The 17,289-nt window shown below is 33.2% G+C and overlaps 1 protein-coding gene across 1 annotated transcript; it reads right to left on the bottom strand.

Moving 5' to 3' along the window:
- Positions 1-580: 580 nt before the first annotated feature.
- LOC124372715 (cytochrome P450 6k1-like) lies at positions 581-5,205 on the bottom strand. The gene is made up of 3 exons (XM_046831125.1): positions 4,837-5,205; positions 3,950-4,201; positions 581-747 (listed from the first exon to the last, which is right to left on the bottom strand). Exons 1-3 carry the CDS (start codon positions 4,862-4,864, stop codon positions 581-583), a joined length of 447 nt encoding a protein of 148 aa, XP_046687081.1. The 5' UTR covers positions 4,865-5,205.
- Between the last annotated feature and the right edge of the window lie 12,084 nt (positions 5,206-17,289).

The raw sequence follows: 17,289 nt of genomic DNA on the forward strand, positions 1-17,289 counted from the left end.
ATATTACTTTTTAATATATACCTATGATAGGAAGTGCTTTATGTTGATGATTAAGGATTCCAAAAAATACTTCTCAGGATATTCTTTTGAAATGACAAAATCTTACCCATTTAACATTTTTAGAGAATATTAAGGAATATCTACCCTCAATTCAATCACAAACAAAGATTTTCTGCTCTATTATGTTCTTTTTTCTAAAATAACAACTATCAATGTCTTGAGATGGATAGTGATGGAGTTACAATAGGGTTCTTAAAATGTTCATTTGGAATTTATCAACTTACCTTGATTGAAATCTTTTTTACTATTAAAAAACATTTTTCTAAAGTGTTTGTAGATATCTATATTTAAATAAAGTAATATTTTACAATGTGTAATGCTATGATTGGTCTGGAAAGTTGTTTATACAGGTAACACAAAAAATACACTGATTAACTAACAAAACTTATATTATATCTTTAAAGATTACAATATCATATTACAGCCATTTGAAAATCTTGCAATCATGTTTTAGTTTCTTGTCCGTAATCCAGAGTGTGACTGTTAAACAAGAAGCTGCAATTACACAGTTTTTTTACAATCAGTGGCGTTTCTTGAAGGCCAAGGGGATACCATTCTTTGGAGACATGAGGAATGCGAGGGGATTGGGCTGGAGATATTCCGGAGTCTCCTCGGTGACACGTATTTCAAACTGCCTCAGCAAGAATACCAGCGCTGTTCGAATGTTGATGTGAGAATACAACACCGCTGCAAAATAGTCTACATCAGTCTATTGGCGACCATCTTGATTTTATTAGTCCACGTAAGAACAATTTCAACTTTTAAAACATAAGAGATGTCTTATTTCAAGATATGATTAATAAGGACTCTAATATGATAGTTTTATATTTTTATTGGTTACTCAATAATGAGTATGAAATATTTTTGGACTGTATCATTTAATTAACGAGGAAAACAAAAAAAAAACTTTTGGCTGCATATTTAACTTATACCTGTTTCAAAAGAGATGTCTCTATATCCAAAAATAAGGGTATAAAATTGTTTTATGATTAACATTGTTTGTTTTATGGGCTAATATTCAAGACCATTTCACTCAAGCCGGCTCTTAGAAGAACTGCATATTTAAAGCTCCGCTTTTTACATGGGACAAAGTTGAAAACTGTGTTATACATAGGAATAACCATTCCATTCTCTTGTACCATTTGAGGCACTGTGTAGACAAACACTATCTTAGAATGGTTTACTTTGCCCTTTTCAAGGTGTAATTACATATGGTCTATTATTATGGAATAACTGTAGCAGTATAAATGAAGTATTGATTATTCAAAAGAGAGCAGTCAGAATTCTCAACAATGCCCATTGTCTTGAGCACTGTAGACCCTTCTTTATTTGCAATAAAATACTAACTGTTGTAAATCTATACATTTTACCTTGTCTACTTTTTGCAAAAAATAATGTTAATAATTATGTCCTCAATGAGCATGTTCACTCTTATGCTACTGGAAATTCTCACCAAATTCATGTACCTTTTGCTAGGTTAAGTAAAAACTAAATTCTCTTATGAAATTGTTAGCATAAGGCTATTTAATAGACTGCACATTTCTACTCATTATAGTAGCTTCAATAGTTTTAGGAATATTTTATTATACAATTGGCTGTTGAACAATCCTTTTTACAAAATTGACGAGTTCTTTAAAAGTGATATATCTAGTCTAGTCTTCCAAAGTTAGTCTGTAGGTAGTTTTATGTTAATTGCTTTTATTTGTATGTATCTGTATGACGTAGCCTATTGTACAAATATGTATTTAATGGCCAAATATATAACTTATGAATTCTCCTTAAATTCATAAATACATCAATATACATGCTTAGATTTTAGATTCTTAATACCAATGAACTGTTAAAATAAAATTATCTGTAAATCTACTGTTTCATATTGAATACAGCGTTTTTTATGGAAAAATCTATACTGAATACATCCTATTTATAATGTGCTTTTGAACTTTAGCTCCATGTAAAAAAGAGGAGCTGCTGACTAACATTCCCTCTGTGATACAAGTTAGTTTCAAGAAAAACCTTGGAATTAATTTATTACACTAAGGCGCATAAGTTCTGAAAAATAATTCATAGTCATTTATTGTTGCAAAAACTGAAACACATCCAACATATTTTATCTTAATACTTATATTTTAGATTTTTCTTATTTAAAACAGGTTTTTATACATACATATGCAATAAAAAAAATATTATTGTCACATGAACACTTTATTTGCTTAACATAAAATTGAATCATATTATGTTTCTGTTACTTAAAAACTTAAATGCAATCATGCAATAAAAATGGAATATATGATTAGAAAAAAAACATTGGAAACATTATGCTAACTATTAAAATGTGTTAGTCTTTACTTTTACGTCTTTTCAAATGATATTGCAATAGTTGAGTTAGTTTGATAAAATGCTACATATCAAATCAGATTTTTGAGTTTTATCATTACCAGATTTAGATTGATTTCTCAGATTACCAATTAATTACTTGAAGCTTATCAAAGAATGCCCTTATTAAGGGAAGGGAATCCCTATTTGAGTTGCCTCTGACAACTAGAAGCCTCATCCACCCGAAGACTTGTAATAAGCTCTTTATGCAAACACTGATCAATTTCACACCCTGACTAGAATATTGTTTTTCTATAAGAACACTTTCATGGTTTTACACAATTGCATTTAAATTATAAAACATTACTTTAACCAATAATAAAATAAAACACTATTTTATTAATGTATTTACTTTTATTTCTCCTCAAATCTTTCATATTGTTTAATTCCATCAGTTCACATATTAAATTAAGAAAGCTAATTTTACACAATTTTAATTGTTTTTGAGAATAAAGTTCTCCGAAAAATATTTGGACCAATATGTGATGAAGGGGTGTGGCGAATAAGAAAAAATAGAGAATTACGCAATGTATACCAAGATCCTGATATTGTGGCTTTGGTGAAGGCAAAGAGAATTAGCTGGCTAGGACATGTACATCGGAGACAGGAGGGCACAATGTTAAAAGAGGTCTACCAGGCGGTTACCGGCAGGAAGGCGCCCTTTGGGTAGGCCAAAGATAAGATGGTGCGATCAAGTGGTCGAAGATGTGACCCGGTGTGGAGGGTCTGTGGATCTGGCGGAAGACAGGGTGGCGTGGAAGAGGCTCATAGACGAGGCAAAGAATCGACTGAGATTTGTTACGCCCCGGCAGTAAGTAAGTAAGTAATTTTACACATTTTTTAAGTATTGTTCTTGGTGTATTTATGAAAAATTGCCTTAATCTATAAAAAAATAATCAATCAAGCATTGCAGATCTAAAAATACAGTTTTAATTAATGGATATAAATTATTTCTTTTTAAATCTGTAATATGTTCATAAATATTCTGGTACGGTTTACATATGAATAATGTGTTAGCCCACACCAAACTTTACTAATATTGAATAGCTCTCACAGATGATGTAATCATATGACTTATTATTTGAGAAAAACAATAAAATTACATTTTCTATTATTTCACAAAAGAAAACTCACAATTATCCAATAATTAGTGTATTTTTCACGAGGCCTTTCGACATCGAAGATGCCATCATCAGGTGTGAATCAACAATTTAAAAACAAATATCAGCTGAGTAAAACTAACAACATTTATATGGTTAAAATTAAAATAAAATGAAATAAATATTAGTATATGTATAAAAGTTTGGGTCAAAAAAAAGAATTTAGTTATATTTTAAGGAATGGTGAATTTTGAATCGGTCCTTAATAATATTACAGTTTGAAAGCAAAGAGATAAGTGAGAAATATTAATTTATTCACACAAATAAACTGAAAATGCGATTTATTTGAAGCAAATTCTACCTAAATGAAATACTTATACGTCAAATTATAGAAAAATCAGATAAAAACTGACCTGGACAAAAACGTGGACCAATCCCAAAAGGCATATAAGCAGCTATGTGCCTTGATGCAGAATTCTCATCAGAAAACCGTTCTGGATCAAAAGCCTCTGGATTTGGATAGTGATCAGGATCCTCGTGGATACTTCTCAGAGGCATGAGTACTAGAGTTCCCTTCTCTATCACTATAGAGGTGTCTGGAATTTTGTAATCCTTGGTACATCTTCGGAAGATCAGTGTGAGTGGTGTATATTTTCTTAAGGCCTCTGCAAAATACAGAGTATCTTAAATTATTCCAAATAAACATATACAACGGAGTATTGAAGAAGGACCTGACAGAATGTAATGAAAGAGGTAGTCGGACAGACAGACGGAGGGACTGCCATTTTATTTTGGCACTAAAATCAATAAAGCCCTTCCTTGGACGAGGATTAAGTCCAAGCTTCTAAGATATTTATCAATAGTTATTGCACAGGTAGGCATACAGAAAGGCAGACAAACAGATGGACATCACTCTGCCCTTTGACCCAAAAATCAATAGCATTCTTCCTTGTATGAAAGTATGTACCGGTACTGAGTTTCAAGTCTCTAAAGCCTTTGTTTTGAAGAGTTATTGCATAGACGGACAAACACAACAACTTGTATGAAAGTATGTACTGAGTTTCAAGTCTCTAAAGCCTTTGTTTTGAAGAGTTATTGCATAGACGGACAAACACAACAACTTGTATGAAAGTATGTACTGAGTTTCAAGTCTCTAAAGCCTTTGTTTTGAAGAGTTATTGCATAGACGGACAAACACAACACGATTTTCAGGATACATTGCCAGGTTCTTAATAACAGGAAGTATATAAGGTATAGGACAATCAAAAGAAATGTTTGAACTATTTTTTCTACAACGTACCTGAGACAACTTGCCGAAGATATTTCATGTCTTGCAAGGCATCAAATGTTACTTCGCCACCATATTTACTAAGTATGCTCTCTATCTCTTCATACAAGGCTTCTTGGATTGCAGGTTGTTTTGCCACTTCAAACAAAGTGCACGCCAAAATATTTCCGGGAGTTTCATAACCGGCTAAGAAAAATACAAATGACTGTGCAACAATGAAGTTGTTGTCAATTTCTGAAACATTAATTATATATACAGTTATTATAACATATTTAGTAATTTGTTTCTTTGTAAAAAGTTAATATATTTTAATTGCACATTGTAAAGCACTTTTAAAAGTTTAACTGTAATTGTATCTCAGATTCTTCAGCTACATATGTAATAAGCAATAAACATTTTGAGAATATTTTTCTACTTGTTAGAGAACTTGGTTACAGTATGAAATATACAGGGTGAGTTTTTTAAAGTGATCCAATAGCTAACTTTTTAATTACAAGACTTAGCACCACACTTTAAATTTGGAACTTGCTCAATTTTAAGTTTCACTCAGGGATAAACTTTCAAATTTTTTGAAGATGGCCGCCATTTTCCAATATGGCGGTCAACTTTAAAATCTCTTATGGAACACCCTGTATTTTATGTTGTTTTTAGATTCTACTCAACAAAATAATACATTTTTGCTTTTGAGAGTTTTTCAATATCTCTTATGGTTCAGGAGCTACGTGGACTGCAAGTTTTTATCATCAGTCCGAAAAAAAATCCGAAAACTTGCAGTCCACGTAGCTCCTGAACCATTAGAGATATAGAAAAACTCTAAAATGCAAAAATGTCTTATTTTGTAGTGTAGAATATAAAAACAACATAAAATACAGGGTGTTCCATAAAATATTTTAAAGTTGGCCGCCATATTGGCAAAAATTATGAAAACTTTCAGTCCACGTAGCTCCTGAACCATTAGAGATATTGAAAAACTCTCAAAAGCAAAAATGTATTATTTTGTTGAGTAGAATCTAAAAACAACATAAAATACAGGGTGTTCCATAAGAGATTTTAAAGTTGACCGCCATATTGGAAAATGGCGGCCATCTTCAAAAAATTTGAAAGTGTATCCCTGAGTGAAACTTAAAATTGAGCAAGTTCCAAATTTAAAGTGTGGTGCTAAGTCGTGTAATTAAAAAGTTAGCTACTGGATCACTTTAAAAAACTCACCCTGTATATATATACGAAATACACCGACAAACTTCAGGAGGTTGTTCCTGAGGTCAAAACGAACCAAAAAGTTCCTATAAATGTATGTCCTAAAATGCATCGTTTTCCGTCTGTCCGTCTGTTTGTGTTTATTACATTAAATTTTTTTTCTAAACAACCATTAAAGGTACAAAGTTAAACTTTTCAAGATATGCTAATCTAGTAAAGATTGTCAATTTAAAAAAAAATTGAAAATTTTTACTCAACAAAATTCAAAATGGCGGCTAGTTAAAATCTTTGATGGTGAATTTCTCAAAAAACTACTTCCTGTATAAAAAATTTAATAGAATATAAAAAAAATATAAACTTATTTATAAAACGAACGGTACCTCAATTTTTGAAATCGCTCAAGAAACAAAAAAGTTATGGCATTTTTCTTAACCTAGTAACATATCACATTTACAAGTTCTTTTTCTTGTTTCAAAAGTTAATGTAAGTATTTAGGCAGTATAAAAATAAAACGATATTTTGGGTTAAAAAACTTTAAACATGATAATTAGTATTAAATTTTAAAAACGATATTGTAACAAGCAATCTACATGACTCAACTTTCATGGTTTAAACAGCTGAATATGTTTTCATGTTGAGACACAGCTGATTAGAACAACAATGAATTCAGATAAGTAAGTCATTTCCTTGTTTATTTTTGACAAGATATGATCTGTTACTTTCACTTGTAGAAACATTATTAGTCGATAGTGCTCTTATTCTATTGAAGATGGCAGGTTACCCATTTAGCCATCAAGCTGACATGATATTTATGTATGGAAAAGCTAACGGTAATAGTCGCCTATCATCCCGCCTGTATTACGAATCATTTCCAAATCGACAACAACCTACTCATTCAACATTTGCTGCTGTTTTCAACCGACTTCATGAGACTGGCACTTTGTTACCTTCTACTGCAGACCGAGGTGTACAGAGACAGCGTAGAACTCGTGATTTGGAAGAAAACATCTTACAGCGAGTAGAGGAAGATCCAGGCGTAAGTACTAGGCAGTTAGGAGCAATACTCAACGTAGACCACATGACAGTATGGGGAGTTCTACATGAGCAGATGTTATATCCGTACCATTATCAGCGTGTACAAGCCCTTGGTCCAGCTGACTTTCCATTACGTTTACAGTTTTGCCAATGGTTTTATCAGCAAGCTAACAACCCTGGTTTTACATCATTAGTTGTGTATACAGATGAAGCTTGTTTTAATCGAGATGGAATAACCAACTACCACAATATGGATCAATGGGCTGATGAAAACCCACAAGCCATTCATGAAGGGAGACATCAACAGCAGTTTAAAATAAATGTTTGGGCAGGCATCATTGGAGACTGTTTATTAGGTCCTTTTGTATTACCTGACATACTAAATGGTGAAAACTACAGACATTTCTTACAACACGAATTGCCTGAAATTTTAGATGATGTCCCTTGGGTGTGAGAGAGCACTGTTGGTTCATGCATGATGGAGCTCCTGCGCATTTCAGACTAGATGTCAGCCAATTTCTGAACCAAACTTATGGGGAAAGATGGATAGGCATAGGGGGACCTGTATCATGGCCGCCTCGGTCGCCAGATCTAAATCCAATCGATTTCTTCCTTTGGGGCCATTTGAAAACTCTAGTTTATGAAAGACCAGTTAATACCAGGGATGACCTTTTACAGCGTATCACTGCAGCCTGTAACACTGTAAGGAATACACCAGGAATACTTGAAAGAACTCGGCAATCAATGACCAGACGTGTTAATGCATGCATCGCATCAAATGGAAGGCATATTGAACATTTATTGTAAAGTGATCCCTAATATTTTGAAATAAATGTTGCTCTGTTAAGTCATTCCGTATTTCTTAATAATGACAGCTTAAAACTCTTTTGTTTAATGTGAGATATTTTTGTTTAATGTGAGATATTTTTGTTGAATGTTCTAAACAATTGTAGGCTACTGTAGTTTTTTGAAACAAGAAAAAAACTTGTAAATGTGATATGTTACTAGGTTAAGAAAAATGCCATAACTTTTTTATTTCTTGAGCGATTTCAAAAAAATGAGGTACCGTTCGTTTTATAAATAAATTTACATTTTTTTTATATTCTAGTAAATTTTTTTATACAGGAAGTAGTTTTTGAGAAATTCACCATCAAAGATTTTAACTAGCCGCTATTTTGAATTTTTTTTGAGTAAAAATTTTTAATTTTTTTTTTAATTGACAATATTTACTAGATTAGCATATGTTGAAAAGTTTAACTTTGTACCTTTAATGGTTGTTTAGAAAAAAAATTTAATGTAATAAACACAAACAGACGGACAGACGGAAAACGATGCAATTTAGGACATACATTTATAGGAACTTTTTGGTTCGTTTTGACCTCAGGAACAACCTCCTGAAGTTTGTCGGTGTATTTCAGTTACACCCTGTATATATATATTTATTTATAATACAATATAATTGAATTGGAAAAAGTAAGCGCTCTGTGGTGTAATGGTAGCACATTCACCCGGCAAGTGAGAGATCCGGGTTCGACTCCCGGTGGAGCAAGTACTTTTTGTGATTCAATGTTTATTGAAATTAAATAAGGCTATTGCCATTTATACAATCTAATGTGTGTGTGTGTGTGTGTGTGTGTGTGTGTGTGTGTGTGTGTGTGTGTGTGTGTGTGTGTGTGTGTGTGTGTGTGTGTGTGTGTGTGTGTGTGTGTGTGTGTGACATAAAAAGAAAGTAAGGAGTTAAATAAGAAAAACCATTATTATAAATAAACGCAATAGATCTTCAGCTGATGGTCCATGACATGACATGTGCAAATAAGTAGAAGAAAAATAAATTTATCTTAAATTAAGACCCCTTGGATGTGTTGTCTGAAGTACCCATTGCTGTGCAGTTTCATTTTTTTCAATTTCAATCTATTAAAGTGTTTGTTTAAATTTTCAGAGATCTTATTTATACCTTTGATGGTGTAACAATTCTCTAAATGATTTTGTTTGTGTACATTGATAGCATGACTGGCTAAAGGTTTTTCTACGTCGTTATGGACAATGTCAAATCGATATCCAGTTACTTGTATATGTAAAGGATTTGTTGTTTGGCCGACATACTGTTTTTCACAGAAGTTACAATCAAATTGGTAAATATGGTTTTTTAGTGTCACAGTTGATAGTTCCTTGGATAGGATGTGTTTGATTAGGATGTTGTTTATGTTTGTTGTGTTTGTTAGGATGTGTTTGGTAGGATGTTTGTTGGATGTTTGTGTTGTGTTTGTTTGGTTGGTTATATACTTTTGAAACTTTTACCTGAATTTAACAGTTATTTGGACCTAACAAACCACATCTTTTGGCTGCTGAGAATGTTGTGCAACACGTAACATGTTATTCATGTTGCACACTTATATTTCTACAAGAAAAACCAGTTAATCCATGTGCTAAAAATAGTTTTTTATACATCTAAACAATGTTTATGAAATTCTAATAACACAATGAAGTTTTATTTTAACAAAGTCAAAATATTTGAAATATCAGCTATATGTAATAACTGGTCCCACAATAAGCTTTCAATGTTTAATATTTTTTATTATTACAATATTTTTTTATTTTGTTCTAAGGTTTGAAAGGATCAAAAATTGTTTTGAACACTAACCAAAGTGGTTAAACATAACAAAAGGGGCTAGTTTTATAAAAATATTGTCACCAATATAAAATCTTTTTGGAGTATAATTATTATTAATTAGGCCTATATAAACATTGAAAAAAGTATATACTTTTTATAATCCGTTTCAGGTTTTGCAATAAATTTTATAAACATTTCTTGAGAATTCACAGTCACAGTATTTACACATTATGTTGATACAGTAGTTAAACTTTTATAAAGCTGTGTAAAAATGAAAATGTTAAAAAAAATTATATCAATCAAAGTTTAGATATAATATATCTTAATTTTAATTTTCGTAACATTTTTTACGAGTTTTCATTAATAAGTCTTGATTTGTGATAAAATATCTTTGGTAGGGAACAAAGAACTTGAAACATTGTAGTTTTAGAACAAGAAGTATATGACTAATTTTTATTTTACCTGTGTGTGACATTCATTTAAAATTACATCATTCTTCATTTCAAGCAGGGCCGCATTTACAAATTCGGCGCCCCTAGGCCTACAGACCAAAGAGGGCCCCCCCCCCGCCAGAGGACTCTGATTACACTGACGTAGAAATCCAGTAAATTTCTTAATTACGTAATTTTGATGAAAGATAATTACAATAGTATATATATATATATATACATATATACTATTGTAATTATCTGTAATGTATATATATATATATATATATATATATATATATATATATATAGGAGTGTTTTGAATAAATAAAAGCAATGAACCAATGAATGAGTCAACGTCGCACCCCGGACCTAGTTGACCTTGGCCACCTGTCCCGCCGAGCGCCAACACCACCCGCCGCCGCAACTTTTTTCTTTTGTGTACTTTAAAATTTATGCGCCCCCTAAAATTTTTCGCCCTAGGCCTGGGCCTAGTGGGCCTATAGGGAAATGCGGTACTGATTTCAAGCCTGAAACCCCATAATATAAAATTTAGAGCTAAAACATTTCTCAAAGTAGTTTAAACAATTTGATAGATGATCATTTCCAGGCTTTATTATGTAACAAAATGTAAAATATCAAAATTCATAAATATATTACTTACTACATATTGTATTTATCTTAACTATAGCATTCTAAGTAGTGTTCAAAGATTTTGTCTGCTTTAGGAAACATTTGGAGGAAAACATAAATACTACTTTCTGTTGAAAATGCCCATAAATAGATTGTTTTTAAACATGCCATGAAAAATATCTTCTGCTCATTATAATTTTTTAAATGAATTAATTAATGCTAATAATGAATGTGTCATGTATAATCCCAAGTGCAATCTTTTTTATTATTATGAGTCAAATAATTATTTTGACAGTTTTATGATTTAAGAATTATAGTTTATTAACCATCTATTATGGGTTTACAATGATAAAAGTACAATCTTTCACATTATATGGAGAGTATAATATTGTATGTCATCTCAACATCCTTATTTCTGTGTAATAAATAAGTTATTTTGAGTTTCTCTTGATAGTACTATAAAAAAGTGAATAATTTTAATATAAAAATGGAGAATTTTATACTTTACACAATTGGGTATTTAATTCTTAACCATATATATGATAAATATAGATGAACAAAAATTATACTAATATTATTTCTGTATTTTAGAATAAGTATCATTTTTTTACATTAGGTTAAAAGTTAAAGAATATATGTGGTGTTTATTTTAACTACCTATAGAGATTATTATATATATTTAGTACTTATTAATTACTAAACATTTTTGGTTCGTTGGTATATTAAATAAAATGTTTTGTATTCACGTATATATGCGTAAGCTATATAGCTTGTGCTGTAATATAATTTTGTTGAGTCTCTATCACCCTATTGTTAAAACCTGTTTCTAGAAAGTATGTAGCCTACATGGTTCTAGTGTATATGAAGAATCTTATAGCTAGGTAAGTATCCAGAGTATTTCTGTTTAAGATTGATACAAGATTGGATACAGTGGATGGCAAGTTCAATGTATATTTGGTGAAGATTTCAGTATTACCCTTATAAATGGATCATATTTTATGTCAATAAATGCATATTTGTGGAAACTCAAATGGATGTACAGGAAATATCTAGTGGATATAAAAATATGTATAAATGTGCATTAAATGGATATCTGGTGGATATTCTAAATATTCATACATGATCTGGTAGATATACTCTGGTCATCTTGTGGATGATATTTCAAATATCTATGGATAATCTAGTGTATATACAGTGCACATGGGTGGATTTATCGAATGTACATAGAATACCCAGGATATACATGGTGGATATACAGAGTTGGAACTGGATATCTCATGTATATCCTGTGGATACCACTGTATATCTATTGTATATCGTTGATATCTATGGTGGAAATACAATGTATATGGTGGATTTATCAAATGTACATAGAGTATCCAAAGTAGAGCTACTGGATATACAATATCGGGACAATTGGATATCTTGTCTACATTCTGTAGATACCGCTGTATATCCATTGTATATTGTGGATATCCATGGTAGACATACAATGTATAGGTTTGTGTTGTATCGGTGAGTACTTATCTAATCGCTGAAATCTAAAGGTTGTTCCTTAGAGAATTTGCACACTATAAATGAAAACAAATTAAAAATAGTGGTTAAATTAATTAAAAACATATTTGTGCTCTCACAAAACAGTATTTACTCATAGTAGTTGATTACATTTAATGGCTCTTCCAATTAATATTTCGTAACTTTAGAATCCAAGGTGGCATGTTTCAATGTGTTAGTGGCCCGTGGGGCATAGCCCGAGTGATTCTTGAAATGAGAATAAGCCTATATTTATCCCATTGACCCTAAGAATGTCCATGTAAAATTTCAATACAAACAGTTGTGTAGAGTACGTGTGAAAGTAAAACAAACATAGACACTTTCGCATTTTTTATAATATTATTAGGATACAACATAACTAACATAAAGAAATATTTATGATGGTACAAGAGAAGTGAAAACTTATAAATCCAAATGAATCAACTGATAATGGGTTAATATTAAGTACTAAAGTATTATGAGCAGTCTTAATTATTAGGTTTAGGCGTTCGTTATCATAACTATCATCAAAATCTTCCAGTTCACCTTTGCAGAGCCATCTTCAGACAGGAGATGTTAAAACGTAAACGTTTGTGGTGATTTAAATGTGACATGCGAAACCGGATCAAGTAATGTCAAGAAAGAGAAGGTAGGAGGTTGAGGTACTCGGTTCCATCTATAGCTGTTGTGATTGACCCCTCTTTAATAGTGAAAGGGTTCATGTCGAATGGCTCATGGGTGGAGAAACTAAGACCTTCACTGAAGAGGTGTCTAATAAAAACACCGACACCCATGATCCACAACTATTCTAGGCTACTTTTTTATGAATCAGAGTGAGTACTAATTCTCATGTAAATTCGTATTTACCAGATTTTATTTTTCATTTTAACAAGATTATAAAGCAGTGGAGGTCTAGTCTTTACCAGTCCAAATCCCTTAAGCCAGTATGTGTGTCCTCCTCTTTTATAGACTCTAGAGCAAAGTTTGTGTTTGAGGTATAGCCCCACATACATACCAGCGTGAACATGCATATAATCCAGAAAATCTGGAGTATTCCAGCAGGGTAGAGTAAACAGAAACAGGTTGGCGGCTAAAGAAGTGACTTGCCTCCTTGGAAATTGAGGGGGTTTCGACAATACTGACATTCAGGTTAATGTTGATGCATCTGTGGGGTATAGTATTGATGGTCAACCCAGTGACCAGATTAAGGCTTTCCTCTTGGAGAGGGTAGTATTCTTACCTTGGACAATGCAAGGTCAAATAGATGGCTTTCCTCAGGGTGGTTTATTATTTTTCTTATATTCAGTGCCTGCTCTTAGATGACCTGTTAAGTTTACTTAATAATAGTGGTATTTTTACACAAGACTACACAGATAATTGTTATTCTTATGACGGGTAAGATCATTGAACTTTATTAATGGCTTGGTAAGGAACTGGTGTAATAAGGTTGGCTTTAACGTATATCCAACCAAGGCATCTGCCTTCACTGAAAGGTTTAAAATGTGCAGCATTGGTCCTTTTTTGTTGAAAGGCTTTACAATTGAGGTAACGCTTGATGTGAGGTATCTGTGTATTGTTTTGGACGAAGATCAACATCTGTGGAGTGTATCTGGATAGTTGAGCCATTTAGGGTAAATGGACCTCGTCATCCATGGAAAAATATGGTAGACAGATAAAGTCCTCTTGAAGACTGAAGCCAAGTCATTTATATTGGCTTTATGTCTCTGCAATCAGGCATGTTTTAAATTTCAGAGGTATTGTTTGATGGTTAAAAAATATGGGTTAAGATGGTAGTGGCCAGACTTGTTAATATTCAAAGAATCGTTTTATGGCCCTAATGGGAACTTTCTCAAGTGTTCCAAACGATGCTTAAAGTCTTAATCTTACTTGAATGTCATGATCTGGGCTACTGTCAGAAGGAGGAAACGGCGCATGGTCCACTTCTGGCTAAAGCAGTTGACAATACGAAATAGAACAGCAACCCAGGGTGACGATGTCTTGAACATGATCTATGATGATAAACCTCAGAAATGCCCCTTTCACAAACCCTTCAGGACAATGGATTCTCCCAGCCAGGTTTATTTCGAGAGAAGTAAGCAATTCAATAGTAGAGCTTGAATGATTTGCTGACGGTTCTAAGGCAAACAGTGACAAGGGCACTGGAATGGTAACGATAGGGACTTAGGATTGATACCTTGAACTGGACGTATCCTGATGTTCTAGAAGACAGATAGTGTTTCTAGGCCACGATTGAGTACCTGTTCTTTATAAACCTAATAATTGGGCATCACCTGATCTTCGAGCACATGTGCATCTTCTTGAATAGTGGGCTTAGTTATAGAACATAGTGTATTCCAGGAAATATTTCCACAGAGTGGGGTATTTAGAGGCATGATGCGTTTCTGCAGGCTACATGTAGTGATCAGGACGATACTGCGGGGATTTTGCTTTTTGGCATTTCCGACCTAGCCAAAACCCGTTGTGCCATCCTGAATGATGAGGATGGCGAGTTTGCTCAGTAAGACTTGGTTGGTTTGATTCAGCGGTTTGTAGGATTGCTGAAACTTTAAACCGCAAGCAGGGCAATTGGGGGGAATTCATAATTCCGGGATGCACATCATCGGGCAACGAGTGTTTGACAATTGTACGGAATAAAAAAGAAAATAAAAAAAAGGAAAGGCCCGATTGACTCACGTGCTGTGATTGTAATGTTCTTAGGTTTCAGTATTCTTTGCTTTTGGAACTTACTATGGCGTTCAAGGCTGAAAGGAGAGCTAGTCAAGCGAAGTTAACTGACACATAACCTAATCTAGTCATATTTTTCCTTTTCTTCGATTGTGTGTGAGTGCTATTGTAGTTCTCTTACAGAAAGGTACGCTAAACAAAAAGCGTATCTCGTATCTGATTGACATTTGAGATAGTCGTACTCTTAATTTAAAAGTCCAGGATTGAGGATTACATTATTACAACTAATCTATATAAGTTCATTACAATTTTTGTTATTGGTCTGATACTTTTTTGGGCTATTTATTCCTGTTCAACGCATAACAAATGTGCTTATCACACTGAACATGTCTTACTAGGGCAGCCCGCAAAAAATAGTGTGATAGTGACTGGTGTATCTGTATCCCCCAGTCCTCTCGCGCCCAACATCCATTGCCCGTTTTATGCGTATGGAAGATTACTGTACCATCTCAACATCTGTTGCAATACACGAAGTCATCGCTGCGACAGTACCCATTTTATAGACATAGGTATATATACACATTTAAATTCATTCTTCTGTGTGCAGACAACATGTAAATCAAACAGACTATTTGGATCAGTGCTACATCATGGCGGAAAATGTTCAGCAATAGTGTGGCTATGCCGCTACCCACGTCATCAGACCATGGACGTAGTCAGCGAGGGGGTGCAAGGGGTCCGGACCTCCCAAATTTTCAATTGCTTTTTTAGCAAACGATTATTATTATTTAAATAATTCAGTGTTACTGACATGTACTGCTGAAAGATCGTTCTCAACAAAGAAACGGGTCTTTTTAAGGAATATAATGGGGCCTTACTCTTTGTCCACTACGGAAAAATATCAGTTGCGTGGACCCACCCCCCAAATTATTTCCTAGCTACGTTATTGATTATACCATTTTGGTGTGGACTGCTCTAACTCAGACCTCTGTTCATACCGAATTAGCAGTCTGTCATACAATATCAATTGGTTTGAGATATATTCTTTAAACTTCGCACTAATATAGAAAATTAGTTTTTTCGATAACGCTAGTATTAAAATTATTAATTGGAGTCTCTTTATATTATTAATAAATAACGAAGCAAAACGCCCAGGCTTACAATGATATGTCTCGTACTGCAGTCAAATTTGGCATCGACTTATAACATGAACTCAACATATTGTTATTTTATATTTTACATTATAATTATAAATAATAATAATACATACTATTTATTTCATATTGTAAATATACAATCATATTAATTCAATAGTTTCAAATCTTTTTGTATTATGATAATAATATTATTATTCACATATTATTACTGAATAGATAAAAATTAAAACCATTATTAATGCATCATACTATTCTTGTTGTTTTATTTCTTGAAACATTACGTTCGAAACTATAACACAAATTTTAATACCACGAAGTCATTGGTGTTATTCTTAAACACACATAAGTGTGATAATTATCGTCATAGTATTTTTTAAAGTATTTACCAAAACACGAAGATCTATAATACAAGTATTGTGATAAGATGTAATAAATTGTAAGCCCGTTTAAAATTATGTTTAGTAATCGTTCTACGTTCGTCCTGAATAATTGATGCAAAAATGCTCGATACTTAATTTTTATAAGTTTAATCTCAAGTTTAACTTGAAAGTGTCATGAAAGTGAGAACTTACTTTGCAAGAGTTAAGTTATGCCTAAATTGTTTTTTTTGTGAGCGTTTTCCAACACTTTAGGTTTAGCAGCTTCAGTTACCATTTCCTCACACGCTATTATTCCAAATAAGATAATATTTTTCTGCTTATTCTTTCTTACAGATGTGTTTAATAAAAATAAGATTTTTTCATGAAGCCTTACTAGAAAAATGTTGACTGGGTTATTATAGATTATCTTCTTTTTCAAGTAATTTCATAAAAAATATATTGAAACTAAAAATAATTTAAAAACATTAAATATAATTCTTATTAGTATAGCTAAGTCACAAAGTTTCAATTCACACACACACACACACACACACACGCACGCACGCACGCACGCACGCACGCACGCACGCACGCACGCACGCACGCACGCACGCACGCACGCACGCACGCACGCACGCCACGCACGCACGCAACGCACGCACGCACGCACGCACGCACGCACGCACGCACGCACGCACGCACGCACGCACGCACGCACGCACGCACGCACGCACGCACGCACGCACGCACGCACGCACGCACGCACGCACGCACGCACGCACGCACGCACGCACGCACACGCACGCACCGCACGCACGCACGCACAC

This window comes from Homalodisca vitripennis, unplaced genomic scaffold (genome assembly GCF_021130785.1).
Source record: "Homalodisca vitripennis isolate AUS2020 unplaced genomic scaffold, UT_GWSS_2.1 ScUCBcl_3868;HRSCAF=9653, whole genome shotgun sequence".
NCBI classification, from domain to species: Eukaryota; Metazoa; Arthropoda; class Insecta; order Hemiptera; family Cicadellidae; genus Homalodisca; species Homalodisca vitripennis.